Genomic DNA, 16741 nt, shown 5'->3' on the forward strand with positions numbered 1-16741 from the left:
TGATGAGCCATGCCTCAAGATAAGCCTATACATTTTTTTATATTATTGATTTGGACTTTTTGGAGGAGCAGAAACGACACAGGACAAATCTAAATACAGCAAAACTTTCTCGGCACAAACTGTGAATGGCGCCTCCACCAGCAAAAACACTAGCTTGCTACTATGAAGTCTTTTCAGATTGAATGTGTTTGACAGAGTTTGGCATGTCGTGTTATGGACTACAGACCTTCTGGGAACTATGAGAATTTAAGGCCTAGCTCAAGCTATCATGGGTCGTGAATTATGCGTCAGGGGATAGAAGCTGACGAATAGGCTACCAGATTCCATAAGTCAAAACAATCAGTGTACCGTAGTATTTTTCGCTTGCAGAATTAGATTTGGACCTACACATGGATCCGAAGCTGCAAAGGTTGTTAACATCGTCCCATTCCTCTTCAGTAACATCTTCTTGAAAGGATTGTGATCATCGCCTGTTGAAAACCAAGTCACAACAGTCATTGAGGAATAAGAGACATTTTTTTTTAAAAACCGTGATTTGCTACCAAATTGATGGAACCGCTGGAAAAGAAGAAAAATTGGATTAATATTGTCCGGACAACATCTCGACCTAATTTGGAATGGAAAACATGCGCTGATAGAAACCAAGCTAGCAGGTGGAAAATGGACCATGATAAAAGAATATCACAGAATTCTATAAATAGAAGTAGGCCCTACAGAATAATAGATAATACAATAGCCTACATTGCCAGAGATTCGTCACAGTGACACAATATCATAGTGCCTAGGGACAGTATGGATTACAAAGGATCTCAAATTTTTCCAAGACTAGCTCAGTCAATGGTAGCATGAGCCACGCCTGGCCTGAAGACCTTAATCACGTAGCCGGATGACAGCATTTCAGTGACCCCCCCCCCTCCCGAAACATCGACATCTCTGGGCACTGATATTCTGTATCCCCAAAGCATGGACCTTTATTCACATCAGAGCTAGATGGGTGACGCTACAATAAAAAACATCTAGGGCGTCTCATTCACAGATCACTTTGCAAACGAAGAGTTCCGCCAAACCATGCCTGCCAGGAGCAGCATTGGTCCCAATTATGGGAGTCTTGTTTCAGCCTTGAGTTAAAGAAATCTGAGATGGTACAGCCACACTACAATACCAAGCAGCTCTGCGAAGACCGTGCAACATAGGTAAAGTGAAAGGGAGAAGAACGAAAGACAAAAGAAATGAAAGGCGCATCACTAAGAGAACAGCTAGGGAAGTCTTTTTTACAGACAGGCTCTTATATAATTGCTCATGATCGGGAAAAACGAAGGAGGCTGGAAAACAGATTAGCTGATGGGCTCTTGTACTCGTGGCCTAGAGGTTAAGGTGTAGGCCTCTCATTCAAAGGTCCCGGGTTCGAATCCAGGCGACGGAACAATTTTATTCTCTAAAATTGTCTTTTTTCACCTCCTTTCCTGCTCTCTAGTAATTTTCTGTCGCCTGCTTTCGTCTCCTCTTTCTACCCCACCCCCTAACCTCCTTTGCCCCCTCCTCTAGGCTCCCGACTCTTTCTGCAGTCTTTCTTCTGCTACTCCTTTATTGGCTCCTTCTTACTGCTACGCTGTACGTATTTCAGCTACACCACTGATCTTCTGGTAGGACAGATCTACACCTAGCCTTCTACTTCTAGGACAAAGGCACAGAATTCTACACTTCTAGGACAAAGGCGAAAAATTTTGGGAGGGCCCGTGTGCAAGTTAAATATCCCTTGGTGGTCCAAAGTCGACAAGAGTAGGCTTCGGCCGCCACCCGGGCAAAATTCAAAAATGTCCTACCAACTGAAAAAGTTTAATGTGTCCCGTGCGCTCATATGACCTTGTGGCCATGCAGTATGCAGTTGCGAGCGCCGTAAAAAAAACCCACTTACCAAAAAAAAAAAAAAGATTAACAGATTTAGTCGGCGCCCAAAAGTAAAAGATTCCACTAGGAGATAACGGGCAAAGAAAAGAAAAGAAGAAGAAAGATAAAGAATAAAAACACGTGCATACTTGTAGCCCAATAACAATTGAATTATACCCCAAAAATTAATTTAATACGATTTTGAGTGACACCGTGATAACACCACAGAATCTACAGAATTCACACATAGACCTATGGGATAACCACAGAATTCTACTAAGTGTAGAATTCTGTGGATAACACCAGAGACACTAAAATATAATTAAATACTCTCTGATAACACCAACACACAGAATTCTACACCAACACACAGAATTCTACACTAAGTGTAGAATTCTGTGCACCAACACCAACACTAACTAAGTAATGCCCCCTTTTATAAAGAGCTCTTCTGTCGGGGGAAAGTGAAGTCCATAAAAGGTCACAAGCAACAACTGCTAAAACCAGGCCTTGGCCTCGAGTATTATTGTGTCGTATATGTATCGTGTTGCAAATGTGTACGGTGTCTGTGGTCCTCTTATTAGCATATATCGTCATCAGTGGACATTTTCAGCTTGTCAGCAATCTCCAACCAAAAGGTAGAGAAGATTGCTGCTTCCCTGATAATATCTACAGTTGCTTTACGTAAGAAAACAATTCCAGGATTCCAGGCCATTTTTTTTCTCGTTCTTTAACTTTTAGTCTTGTTTCAATTTCAATTTGAAATGTTATTGACACAGTGTTCGTGTCTTGTCTCTAATGCAGTTACAGTTGTAATCAAATGATTATAATCTGGTTGGGAGTGTAACTATAGACTATAGTCTATAGATCTAGTGACCAGGTAACCGGGAACGAAGTCGCGAAATATACAGTAGGCTATACCCGGTAGAGGAACTGTTTTGTGATTTCGGAAAGTTTCAGCACCCTCTTGGCTCAGGATAGAGCTAGACTCTAGGTTCTTCTAGATCTATGACCTAGGTTTAGATCTAGACAGACAGACATTTATCCTTGATCTAGTTTCGTCAGACTCGAGTCCGAATAGCCACTGATTTTATTTATAGGATAGGATGATCATGATATAGATTCTAGATCTAGATTCTAGATCTAGATCTAGATCTAGATCTAGATCTAGATCTAGATCTAGATATATTTGTTAAAAAGATAACTCATGACCATGGCACTCTCTACTTAAATAGAATCTAAACAGGCTTGGATTTACTTGGATCCAGAGCTAGATAGAATCATAGCAGGCGGCACATGTCCATAGCTGCTCATCTCTCCTTTCCAGCATCCACCTCAGGGTCTTCCTGCTAATTGTCTCCATGAGGAGCTGGTTTGAGACACGCCTGACCACTCCTCGGAGCAAACTTTTTTCCGCTGTGCCCCACACACACTTTTCTTTTATTGTGCTGAGTGTGTGGGAGTCTGTCTCCTCTTGGTTGTGAAGGCTCTCCTTCTGGCGATCACCATTGGCAATTGGTGGGTCGAGCATGATTCGGCCATTGGATGCTGCTTTGCCGGCAAGTTCGTCAGCACTCTCATTTCCTGCACCCCGGCGTGACCAGGGCAGAACACCCATGTAATTTTTAGGAGGTGGCTATTTGCAATGGAAGCTCTCCAGTCACTGTAGAGCCACCCACTCCTGATTTTTTCTAGGGTGCTCATCAAATTTGTGACAAACAGGGCATGTTTATACGCTTCCATGCTGATCCATTCCAGCGCCTCTGTTATTGCCTTGACCTCCATTGCCATGCTCGACGTAGTGCATTCGAAGGCTCCAGACTGTTCTTTAATTATCTTCCCGTCAACTCGAGCACTGAACGCCCACCCAGATTTCTGGCCACGCCTCACTGATCCGTCGGTGAAGATGACAGCATCACCCATCACTGAATTTTCCTCAAGGATGGCCACAATTTCCGCATTAGTTGCACTTGCTGGCCACTCGCGACATTCTCGACCTAGCGTAGCTATCACCTTCATGAAGTTGCTCATGTCTTTCTCCGGCCTCATCCAGTCACATCCTCTTCTTATGTCCTCGATTTCACAGCACATATCGAGAGTTTGCTCCGCCTGCACCATCCATGAAGATCCTCTTTTCAATCTTTGGCGTACTTGGTTTCCTATTTTTGGATGTAGAGGGTGACGTTCGTCTGCTGTTACTCAAAGGTAGGCCTTGACTTGTGCTATTGTGTTAGCTTGTTGTGTCGGTGGGTTAACGTTAGCAGGTCCAGCAGATATCTCATCGCTGATGCTGCTGTGTCACGGGTGCATCCAAGAACAGTTCTCATTCCTTCATTTTGAATGACTTCGAGGCGATGTGATGTAGTTGGGGTTTTGGATAGGGTGAGCATACCAAGGCCATAGTCCACTACAGACAGTACAATCGCTTGAAGCATGATCATAAGGGCGCGTTGGGGCTTAGATGCAGCCATCACTCTCAGTGCAACAAGTCCTTTCCTTGCTCTGGTGATAATATTCGTCACATGGTTTTTTGCCGAGAGGGTGCGGTCAAAGGTAATGCCCAGGTACTTCAATTTCTCTTGCCTTTCCAACTGCGTACCTTGATATTGACAGTAGGCATGATAGCCTTGACTGCCCTGTTGTTGAGACTGGTCCACAGTACCCCTGCCTTCGCTGGATTAAGTTTTCCATTGTTCTGTTCGCACCATTCACCAATTCAATCTAATTCCTCCTGCATGCTCCTTGCAATCAGCTCCCGATCTCTCCCCTGCCTATATACCAATACATCATCTGCAAAGCTTAGCGTACGGCCAGGTCTCTAAGCAGGCTACGAAGGTAGAGAAAATCTTGTGTGCTAGTTTGTCTTTGTTACGAATGTCACCATACTGGCGGAGAATTCCAATCTAGCCGTACTTAGATCTAAAATCTAGGTTAGGCCCTATTGACCGAAAACTGTTGAGTACACAGGTCTGTGGGTGGTTGGTGGGTGCTCTGGTGTGGTTTGCTTCTTCTTTCCTATCAAACATCTATTGTCCTTATATCTTCCTCTTTTTTATGTTTGTAACTTCTTTATGTTTTTTACCTCTAATCTTCTGGCGCTCATATATGACCTTATCAGTTGCGAGCGCCGTATAACTTCTACTAAAACTAAACTAAACACAGTTCTCATATGATCGAGTAATTAATCCGGTTTAAGATACATGCATGATGTCAGTCAGGCACCTTTTGGTTTCGTCTAAAATACCAATACTTTTGGTATTGTAAACTAAAATTTTATTTACAATTCAGCCATCAGTATTAAGTACGGCTAGCCTGCCAGTCGAGCCGTACTTATTTCTAGACCTGCATGTTTGCCGACAATCATCTGAAATCCGACATTCGCGACCCGACGCTATCACTAGTCCCACCTGTGTCAGTCAATGTGCGTAGTGCGAAGCCTGGCCGACTGCCAGCGCCCCCTTTTTCTCCCGTCGGCTTTGTCGGTACTTTCGTTTTCATGCCAACTGTCGACGTCTGCGTTTCCGACATAATTGTCGGAACCTGAGTAGAAATGCGAATACGAAAAATGACTGAAATCCGACATTCGCGACCCGACCAGCGACCCGGCCGATGCTATCGCTAGTCCCACCTGTGTCAGTCAATGTGCGTAGTGCGAGGCCTGGTCGACTGCCAGCGCCCCCTTTTTGTCCCGTCGGCTTTGTTGGCACTTTCGTTTTCATGCCAACCGCCGACTGCCGACGTCGGCGTTTCCTACATAATTGTCGGAGCCTGAGTAGAAATGCGAATACGAAAAAGGACGGCGACCTAAATTATCTACTTTCAGTTTCGTGCACGAGCGGCCATTTTGAATTTCGTTTGTTGACTAATTCAATTATTCAGATCGTGTGGATTCATTCAAGTCCGACTCACTTTTCTAATAGAATCTAGATCTAGATTTATATAGAGATCATTATAGACCTCAATGGAGGATTCATGTTCCAATTCTATTGTGTCACACCCTATCATAGGTTGTGCTGTAATATTAATGTTGGTAAAAAGCATGGCTGCTCTTATTGGCCCACATGGGCAAATAAACTGGGGCTTATTGGCCAACATGGGCCGTTTAATGCATTGTTTTTCAAAGTATTTCATACATGGTATTGTCCCAACTTGTTCTCTAACTTCTTAGCTATTGTTCATCTTTTTATTTTTAGCATTAGATTTTCAAGCTATACATTCTCAATTTAAATTATGTGATTGATGCGCTAATTTGTTGAGCTATTTTTGAAGATGAGAGGACTTTTCGTTCTTTCCCTAGCTTTAATAGTTTTTGATTATTAATAAATACGGCTATTACTATTAGCATTCTGTATCCTTAATAACACAAATGAGTTTGTGGTATCTTTTGGGATCTTCTTGGTTTGGGAGTCATTCAAGATCTAGATCTATATTTCCCTAATATTATAGTAGAAATTGACTTACTTTCAGATGTAAAATATATTAACTTAAGCCTTAGAGAAATGTATAATTATAATCATAAAATAATTTCCCTGATATTTAATGTGGATTTTGCTGTTGTATTTTCATTTAAGATTATCATTTGTGGATTTGGGGGGGGGGGGGGGGGGGGCGCCGCCAAACACAGGGGAGATAACTCACAATTTTGTGGGCGAATAATAAATGTTCTAGGGGAAATCTTATATATGCCCCTGTGGGCCAATAAGCACTCTGAAAAAGCATTTCATCAGGTGCGTGAATTATTTATATTTATTTAGAATCTAGACACAGCTGAGTCCCTTTGTTCGGAATCAGATACGGATTTTTAGTTAAAGACCTTTTATTTCCTATTCACTTGTTCTACAAGATCTAGATCTAGATCTAGATTTATTTAGATTACTAGATCTATATATGGAGGATTCATATTCCAATTCTATTGTGTTATTGTATCAAACCCTATTATTGCAATGTAGATGTAGAATCTAGGCCATATTATGCTCCTTGGTTTTAGAGTGTGTTTTTAAAATTTTTGTTTTTTTAATTTTTTAATTTTGGACTTGTGCTGGCCTTTTTACATGAAGCCCGTTTCAGGTTCTTTTTTGGGGTAGGGTTAGGGTTAGGTCTCTTCTTTATTGTGTTTGTTGGGGTGGTCGCTCGTTACTCGGAAGTCCTTCCTTATGACACCCACAAAAGCTCTTATGGTTGCGCAAAATTTTCAGACAAACTGGTTGAGGCTCACAGTCACATGCAGGTCTATTATTTCTGGCCCAATTAGAAACCTGTTGAGTACACAGGTCTCATTAGTAGGCCTAATTATTCCGTTTCTAAAATACATGCACTGTCAGTAAGGCACCTTTTGGTTTCCTCTCAAATACAAATACTTTAGGTACTGCATACTAAAAATTTATTTTACAATTCAGTAGGCCTATTTTTTTGCTGTTTGTCAGAGTCTATAGCCATCATTTTTAAGCACGACTAGCCTAGCAGTCTAGCCGTCATTAAGTACGGCTAGCGTCTTCTTTATAATAAGGCCAGCTCTATTCGGACTCGAGTTCGATTAGATTTTTTATCTATTCAGATTTGAGTCAGAATATGGGTTTTATCTATTCGGACTCCGGTCCCAAAAAAAATGTTTTATTTATTCGGACTCGGCTTCAAGTTAGTGTGAGTGTAAGGAGGTTACATAATGATTTATAACTGTCACCGGGGGATTTTACATAAAACCAGAATTAGATCTAGAATTACCTACTAGGGCTGTGTAGTTCAAGTAATTGTGTCAAAAGTCAAAAGATTGCCCTCTCATTGCCCAAAGGCAGTGTCTAAGTACACGCTAACCGACAACTCAGGGTCTTTCCACCACCACTAGCCTACAACATCATCATTACTTCACCCACCATTTGTCTTTCCACCTGTTTAATTTAATTTTGTTGTGTGTTATAGTTTTTCTGTATCAATTTTTAAATATTTTTTTTTTATCACACCGCACGAAATTGACAGCCGTTGCCTCTTCCCAACACTTCTTCCCCCAGCAAACCGAGAGTGCGAGTCGCTATGCGTCTCATTGATCAACATAATTAACTTTGCCCCCGGCAAGGTCAACTTTAAAACTTGGTTGTTCTGTTCTTATTAATGATGCCGGGAGGGCCAGTTTAGATAGACCCCCCGGAGCGGTGCCTCTGACTTGAAGTGTCTTTAGGCCATTCCCAAAGGGGGACATTTCTCGTTCATGCACAGTAGAATTGTAAATGGCTGATTCAACAATGTCACGCTCATAACTGTGCCTGATCTACAACAGGGAAGTGCTGCGTTTTATTTCCTATTCTTGACTATTGTCATTTTTCCTCTACTTCTTTTGCATGTTTGTCACACTCTTGTGACCCGCTATTGCTGGGGTGCCTTGAAAGTCGAAATAGACTTTGTGCTGTAAGAAGATAGAGAGGTGAGCAGTATAGTGTTTTTATCTTCTGGAATTTCCCCAGAGGAAACATACTGTGCTGTGTTTGACCAAGTTTTAAAAGTAAGATTTTTCTTATAAGTGTAGGTAGAATAAACTGGACAAAAGTAAGTTGTGTAGTACAAGTAGATGTACTTGAGTCGGCGTGGCTTGTTTAATTTAATACTGAAAGAAATGATGGTCCTTTTTTAAATCCAGAACTTGTGTTTAAAAAAAGAATTCTGGCCATGATATTCCACATCTTTTTGTTCAGTAAATGTACACTTTTTGAACAGTTGAGAGTGAAGTCGCATATACTCCTCTGGCTTTGCTGAAATAGTAGAAAATGGCCAGAGATCCTCGTCTCATCCCATCATCGCCATCAACAACATCACCTCTGTTGTTATTATTTCACTAACGTCACCACCATTAGCATCTGAGACTATTGCCACAAAAACCATTTGTTTTTTAAAGGTATATTTGTGTCATGTGTCTCTTAAAATTGTCTGTTTATTACATTTATGCGCAATGCTTCTGGCGCACATATTTCCTCTGACCAGCATCTGACATCAAAGTGAAAAAGGTATCTGAGCGAGGAGATCTGCCACATGGAATCCACCCTTTTGTTGGTCCTTACAGTTCCAAGAGATAGTTGTGCCAAGTGGAAGATCAATACTCTCAATTCAGTTTCAGTTTCAATTTCTTTTTGATTTTAGGTTCTGTTTATGCCATGGGTTCCGAGAAATAAAAGAAGCCCTGATTCTGAAAGATGGATCAATAAAAGTGAATTATGGAGATTTCAGCTAAAAGCATAATTAGATCATACCACTGGTCAGGAGAAACTGGATGAGAGAATGGGCTATTGATGTATGATTTGTAGACCTTTGGAAAACCAAAGATTTTTCGCTCTAGAGTGATTCAATTCCGAGTCTGACCTGGTTGACACTAAGAAGTGTAGGTTTCCTAGACTCTTAGTATTATGAGCTCAATGTTACTGACATATCTAACATAGTATAGATTGTGAAGCGCATAGAGCTTGCTGTTGAGCGGGGATTTGCGCTATACAAATGCTATCTATTGTTATATCTTGGCATTTTTTAAGACTCACACACTGTTTGCTGTGTATATGACCTCTATTTATACAAAGTATAGAAAAAAGTAGAAAAGGAGAATAAAAAGATTGTACAGAGGATTGGTGTGGTCATGGTGGAAATTTGAAAGACATGCATCTTGTGGGGGATCAAGGGATGGACTGAGACCTCTTTTCTGTTCCTTCTCCAGAAAAGTTTCAAGCAGACCGTTTTTTATGTTAAGAATAATAAAACTAAAACTGGCGTAAGATGAGTTTCCTTGGACTTAATTAACCCACTGAATACTAATACTATGCTGCCATTCTTCAGAAACCAGAAACCCTGTCTCAACAGACGACCTGTCCAATGCCAAGGAGCTTCCAATGCCCTCTACTAGCTTCTAATTCGACCTCTCAACATGTTTAAGGGGGCTTGCGGATCGGGTCTTGGGCCTAGGGGACTGATTTTCGCTCACTTTGAGCACTTTTTACTTTTGATATTTTCCGATCCCTCATTCAGTCTAGATTTTATTGACTCTAATTGCTGAGTGATTAACATTAACTGAATTCAATTTTATTGGGTTTTATGTTGTATACTAACATTTTCGATGTTTAAGCTTCTTTTTCTCAAAACATACTTTGTCACCACTTTCTGCTTGCATTTGTGGAGCTTTTTTTTTACTCCACCATTTTTTTCCAACACAGAGACTTGACTTTTAGCATGTAGTTAGAGAAATGGTTTGTACTTGAAGTGGGCTGGTTAGTTTTTTTTTCTCTTTTCTGAAAAATTATTAACATTTTTTTTTTCATGCCAAAAATATTTTTTAAAGATCAAATTCCATATCCCCAACTTTTAGAACGATTTTGGATCCTTTGTAAGTATAGTATCAGAAATAAAAACAGCCAGCTGCAAGCACTTATTTCTTTGTGGCATTTTGCATGTTACAGAATTTAAACAAGTTAAAAACTGTAGAAATGGTGGAAAGAAAAAAAATTGCTATCCAATTTTCAAGATGGCCGCTGTCTCCATGACAACAGCTTACGTAATCGAGTGTGTCAACAGTTGAACACGAATCTTTCGTCTCATACTTACTGCCTGTGACAAAAGTTGTTTCAGTTTGTCTTTAGTTAAAAGTGTTGTCCCGTAAGTATCAAGCCCCTTGACTGTATACAGTCAAAATTGTCTGAGATGGCTACCCATTGCCGAGGAGAAAAATGGTTGTCTTAGACAGGTGGACTTCTTGGACAGTGTCGTTGTAATGTTTAAAAAAACCCACAAAAAACTCAAGGGGAAGTTGTTCTTTGTTCTGATAATTGTCTTGGACAGGAGGCGGCTAGAACTGATTTGACTGTACTTTCAAGCAGCACAGTTCAACATGCTAATTTATACACCTGTGTGTGAAAACAGGGTAGTGGGGTTTACCATGGATTTAAGTCATTCGTAAATAGTATTATTAACAGGGGCTCAAATATTTCTCAACTCAGAAGTTACACCCTTTGGATCTTGGAAAGCTGAGAAAATGTGCTAGAGTTTAGGAACTTAAAACCTTATTTTTGTTACATGTATTTCAGCTCATGCAACAACTTATTCTGTGTGTTATGAAAATTACTCATTATCATCATCATCATCATCATCATCATCATCATCATCATCATCATCATCAGCCTTTTTCACCCCATTTTGGAGTATAAGCCATCAACAAGAGCTCTCTGTCAACTCTGTCCTGGGCTATAGTCTTCACCACTGTCCAGCTGTATCCCATCTCCTTCAGCCCCAAATCTAGGTCCTTCCTCCAAATACTTTTAGACCTTCCTCTCTGTCTCTTTCTTTGAGGATTCCATTTTAAGACTTTGCGGGTAATATTTGTTTTCTGTCTCCTGAAGGTGTGTCCAATCCACTTCCATTTTGTCTTTCTGATTTTTAAAACTATTTTCTGTTGATTTGCTCCTATAATTGTTAATAAAATTTCTTATGGTGTTTATTGGAACTGCTGCAAAGAAATTATTTTGGGAATGATCCATACCAGAACTAGTTTGAGATTATTGTGTCAACAACATTGTAACCCTATTTGCTGTAGCCTTCATAAAAACAATTCTGTGATGCGCTTCATTTTGTTAAATGTACCCAAATTCTTAAATTGGTTATTAATTAGTTCTGATATATATCTCCTATCCACAGCAGCAGCATGTCCCCGATCACCACTGCAGCTCCGCCCTCTCTCGTGAAATTGGTAAGATTGTACTTTGTGGAAATGTTGGAACTCATGTGTGTATGATATTTCTTCTTTTCTTCACTTTGATCTTCCAGTCTGGTCATAGAAAAAAAGCCTTTTTTAATTAGGCTTTGTTGAGTTAAAAGTTTATTTACAGTAATTATATTTTATTTATATAGATTCAAAAGAGTTTGCAGAATTTTTGTGCTGAGATTCATTGTTCAAAAACTAAAAGTAAAGCATAGATTCTGCTTCTGGTATGATGCAATGAGATGAATGAACAGAGCCATAGTTTAAGTCTAAGTAAGTTATGTCTGGTAAAAAAAAAAAGTTTTTTTCCTTTTGTTTCGATTTGTTAGTAAATTTATTTATTTTACATAAAGGTACCTGAGCTGGGCCAAAGCAATGTGAGAATGAAAGATCCAGCCTTTGTAGAAACTGCAATCAGGACCATGATGAGGGATGCCCATCATAAACTACAGGTTGGGAGTCCAGTTTTTGTGTTTTTGTTATTGACATAAATGTGACTTGCCACAGTTGTTTTGTTGAAGTTGTTCCAAGTCTTTTTATAACTCTACTCTAGACCCTGTGAGCTCTGATATGATTATGAAATATTTTCCATAACTGTTAAACATACAAAGAAAGTATGCCCTTTTTCGGACTCAATTCTTTTATACTGCAATTTAGGAAATTATTTAAATATGTGATCAATCAAATGTTTATTTTAAAATCAGTTCATCTTCAGACATTTTATGAGCCAAGACTTATTCGATTTTTGTTTCAAGAAGAACTATCATAGTTTTAATGGGGTTTTTTTTAATGCAGCTATACCTGGGTTGAATACTTTTGAAAGTCTTAATGAAAGCATTATTTTATGGAAGCAATGTAAACATGGAAGATTTGGTTCTTGCCTTGACCACAGTTGCTGTCACAGTTGATGCAAAACTTTCAGTGATGTGAAAAGCAAACCAGGTTTTGTCTATGCATGGGGGATCATCTTGTCACAATTCAGCTAGGTTTAGAGATGTTTTATGAGTTAAAACTCAAGAAGCGAAGTTATTGCTGACAAAATGTTTAATTCTTCAGTGGGGAAAAAAAAAAGACACTAAAGCATAGTGAGAGGGAAAAGCTATCAGTTTTTAAAAAAGTTATAAGCTTCTTTTCTAGACTAGGGTGTGAAATGCTCTAGAGCTATGGAAAGGGTTGATGAACTGCTAAGAGTTGTATGTTCATTCCACCTTGAATTATTTATGAGTTAGATTATGAGCTCATTTGTTTTGACCTAATTTGTTTTACTTACATTTCTTGTTGCACATAATATATTATGTGGTCTACATATTGTTTTTTCCGTCTGTTTTCACGCATATAATAGGACCAGATAAGGCTTGCTGTTATAACTTTGTATGAAAACATTTTTTCCAAGATTCTAAATGTACTGGTTTGCAAAGTATTCTTGGAGAAACAGTTTCAAAAGTTTGATATGAACATTATTTCCTTTTTTTTTCCCCCCGCCTGTTTTTAGTATGCAGTTGTGTTCATGAGTGAAATAAGAATTTCTTGAAGCCTATAAAAGTATTTTATTTTTTGTGTAAATATTGTAGGTTTGAAGTGGATCTTAAATTTACTTGTAGGTCGTTGCAGACTTTGACTGGACATTGTCAAAGTATATGGAAAATAATCAGATTTGCTCTACTACGCACAGTAAGTGAAAGTTGTGTAATATTGTCTCTGTCTTGACCATATTGTCGATACATGTTGAGGAAACTGTGGCTCTGTTTTTTGTAAATGCATGATGAAGCGTACAGAATGGAGGGGGGGGGGGGGGGGGGGGGGGGTACATACATCAACTCAAAGACAATTGTTTTGTGTTTTCATACAAGGGGAGAAAGGCCTGAGCAATAAGAGGTAACTAAACTTGTTTTCAAAGGTGTTGATAAAGAGCATTGTGTTTATTCTTCATGCTCTGCTTTTCTTTCATTTCACAAAATGAAAAGAATAATTTTCATTTGATCAACACTCCAACAGTCATGGTGGCTCTGAGTTGCAGTTGAATACCAAGGATGTACTTATTTATAAAATCAATGAATACAAATATGAATAAATACATTAGTCTATATGTTACTTCTTGGGGGGGGGGGGGGGGGGACGTTATAATACCCAGAGTTATCAAAGGAAAACATATTGCAGTTCAAATTTTATTAAACTAGTCTTCAAAATTTATCCAAAGAAATTAAATATAATTGTTATTCCTTATGGACAATAGGGCTACTATAGGAAATTAAGACTTGACTATTTCAATACTTTTTCTTGGTATACTGATTGTACATTTTCACGCCTTGATCAAAAGTATTTCAGAAATAGTGTGCTCTTCCGTGAGAGCGATTTATGAGTGGCCTGTTCCTTGTTTTCAATAAATTGTGCTGGAATGACAGTTGTAACTGTTGAAGAGAGTTAGAATGAAGCGATTTGAAGTTTGTGATGATTTGAATTTTATTTAAGTCTAACTGAAGGAAATTTGACCTAGGACGCTCTCAAACCCCTTTCTTTCAAGGGCTCAGTTTTACAGAATTTTACCCATTGTTTTTGCTACAGATGTGACCTGGAATTTTGGTAGATCTTCTTTAGCCATGTTTGAGTCTAAGCCGTCGTATAATCTTGTGACAATGCCTTGTTTTTGGGGGGATATATATCACAGATGTTAAACTGCACGCTGAAAATGAATTGACTCGTAATCCGAAGCAGCGGCTTCCAGTGGCTGAAGTTTCTACCAAAAAAGGATGAGCAACTACATTCAGCAGCCAGGGTGATGCACACAGATGTACTAATTATCAGGAGGTTCTCATCTAAATAGCCGTGAATGCGAGTAAAACTTTGTAGTGGGTGGTTGGCGGGTGCTCTGGTGTGGTTTGCTTCTTCTGTCCTATGAAACATCTATCGTTCTTATCTCCTCTTCTTTTTTATGTTAGTTACTGTCTTGTAACACCTCTAATCTTCTGGGGCTCATATGACCTTAAATCCTCTACTAAAACTTTGTACCTAGCTTCTCTAAGGGAAGCTGCACTTCTTTGTCTTGAGTTGAAGCGCATGAAAGTTATGAAAGGACTCGAGTCAAGTTATAAAAGAAATCTGTTCTGTCAAACCACGATAGCCTGTTCCAGGGTCAATGAGTTAATGACTAACAACAGTCCTACTAACTTGAAGTTTGTGCTCAGGTAGGCTCTAAAACTAAGCATAAATAGCTCGAAAAAAAATTTAAAGTTGGGAAAAATAGCTCATTTAATGTCTTTTACGGAAAATGGGGCCATTGTGTTCCTTATGTTGCTTTTTTTCTCCTTCATTAGAATCTTTGACTGAATATGTTGTATTGAATTTCTAGGTTGTGGCCGACTTCGACCGCACCTTGTCAAAATACTGTGAAAATGGTAGAATATGCAGCACCACTCACAGTGAGTTGTTTGTTTTGTTGCAGCTGGTTGGTGCAGCAGCTTTCTGAGTGTTCTTTCCACAATTTCCTTTTCTCATATTGATTTAGTGATGTAGCCTGTTGTCTTTGTGATTGTATTATTTGCCTCTTAGCACCCATCTTCCTTCCCTCAGTTTTCTTTTGTAGCATGATGTCACAGAATGTGTTGGATTTCAATTTTGCTAGTGAGTGTGCTTTTAACCAAATGTTTGGTATTTTCCTTATTTGTTGTTGGATAAATTTGCAAAATTGTTATTTGTAGGTAGATAAAGTTGCAAATGTTATTTAGATTTTTTTGTTGGTTTGTTGTAAAGCAGTACTTGATTCAATATCATGTGTATTTTTTTGAGGATGCAGTTTAAAAAAAACATATTTTCCTTTAGTTAAAGAAGACTTCATATACTGTTTTTTGATAGCTTTGAATAGGCATTTTTTAGATAGCACTGAGTATCTTTATTTAACCGTATCGGTACATCGTGTTTTACTATCGTATCCGTACAACATTGGGAACTCTGTGCCACCACTTTCCAAAGAGGAAGTTTACTTGTTAATCTGATCCGTACGCTTTGCATAACAGTCTGTCCAAATGATTTCTTGAGAAATACTGAAAGTTTCAAAGAGATCTTCGCACTAGAAGTATTCTCAAATGCGCTTGCAAGCTAAAGCTGAGGATTCAATTGCCACATGACATGCTGTATAATATATTTTATTGAGTATCTTCATCCTTCTTCTGGGATGTGGTGTCCTGTGCTGTTTGAATTGACCCTGACAGCCAGGGTTCAAGCAACCTGCCTCCTTAATGATCTAAATTGTGTCAATGAGGGTGTAAAACATTAAAATATGTACAGTGAGACCACTGGCCCTTACTGTCAGTCAGCTGTAGGGAATTACAAGAGGCTAGGAGTGAGCAAGAGTCCATATGTCATGTGTCTTGGAGGAATCAGGTGTTTGTCAATTTTTGGGCTTTTGGAGTTATTGGTATCATCTTAAGGCTCGCTCATTTGTCTTGCTTTTGATTTAAAAAAAACTGCTAAACCATCTTGAATAGTAGTAGATGTATTTGCAATTTAAGGAGATAGAGGTCTCCTGATTTCAGATGTAAAATGAGTGAGAAAACGGACACCAAAGGTTGGTTGGTGACTAACATAGTTTGAGACTCCTCTGGAACTGTAAGTTTATATATTTTGTGCTTTTACTCATCATTATTTAGTTTAAAAATTCACACTGAAATGTATTTTTTAATGGACATATAAGGTGTTGAGCCAAAAGACCTAAATTTGATAAAAACTGCCTTCGGGGGGAAAAATAGCAGTTTCTTTGATTTCATTATTTTGATGAGCGCCTGATTTCATCACGATTCCTCTCGTATTGATCTTTTTCTCTCATTGTGTGCTGTTTTATATGATCATGATATTCTTGAATTTTGCAGATATATTTTATTTTCCTCAAATGAGCTCTAGATTAACTGTGTGTTCAGATCCACTTGGGTAAAGAAACTTAGATTTTTTTTATCTCCCTTTGAAATGTTTAACATAGTGTTCACTTCTCTTTATCCCTTGAAGGCTGTGTGTATACCACCTGTTTTTGCCCTCCTGACCACTGACCACTAACTTACCCCCAGTGGGTCGGGGGGATATAAATAGACCCACTGCTTCGTCTGCAGAAGGTGCAACCCCTTCAAAGGCGGAGTGTCGCACACG

At 39.0% G+C, this 16741-nt stretch overlaps 1 protein-coding gene across 8 annotated transcripts in view; it reads left to right on the forward strand.

The window, feature by feature from the left end:
- The first annotated feature begins 2348 nt into the window (after positions 1-2348).
- Positions 2349-16741, forward strand: part of LOC101847862 (7-methylguanosine phosphate-specific 5'-nucleotidase A) — a 31016-nt gene continuing 16623 nt past the window's right edge. Inside the window, exons 1-5 of one of the 8 annotated variants that reach the window (XM_013079645.2) lie at positions 2482-2571; positions 11548-11596; positions 11962-12060; positions 13210-13279; positions 14955-15024. In XM_013079645.2, the coding sequence (XP_012935099.1) occupies positions 12041-12060; positions 13210-13279; positions 14955-15024 (160 nt within the window). In that variant the 5' untranslated portion in view covers positions 2482-2571; positions 11548-11596; positions 11962-12040. Of the gene's footprint in view, positions 2572-2642; positions 2768-8301; positions 9251-11544; positions 11597-11961; positions 12061-13209; positions 13280-14954; positions 15025-16741 lie in introns of those variants that run through there. The other 7 variants (XM_013079640.2, XM_013079641.2, XM_013079638.2 and 4 more) reach the window with 7 other exon arrangements.

Source organism: Aplysia californica, unplaced genomic scaffold (genome assembly GCF_000002075.1).
Source record: "Aplysia californica isolate F4 #8 unplaced genomic scaffold, AplCal3.0 scaffold00058, whole genome shotgun sequence".
NCBI classification, from domain to species: Eukaryota; Metazoa; Mollusca; class Gastropoda; order Aplysiida; family Aplysiidae; genus Aplysia; species Aplysia californica.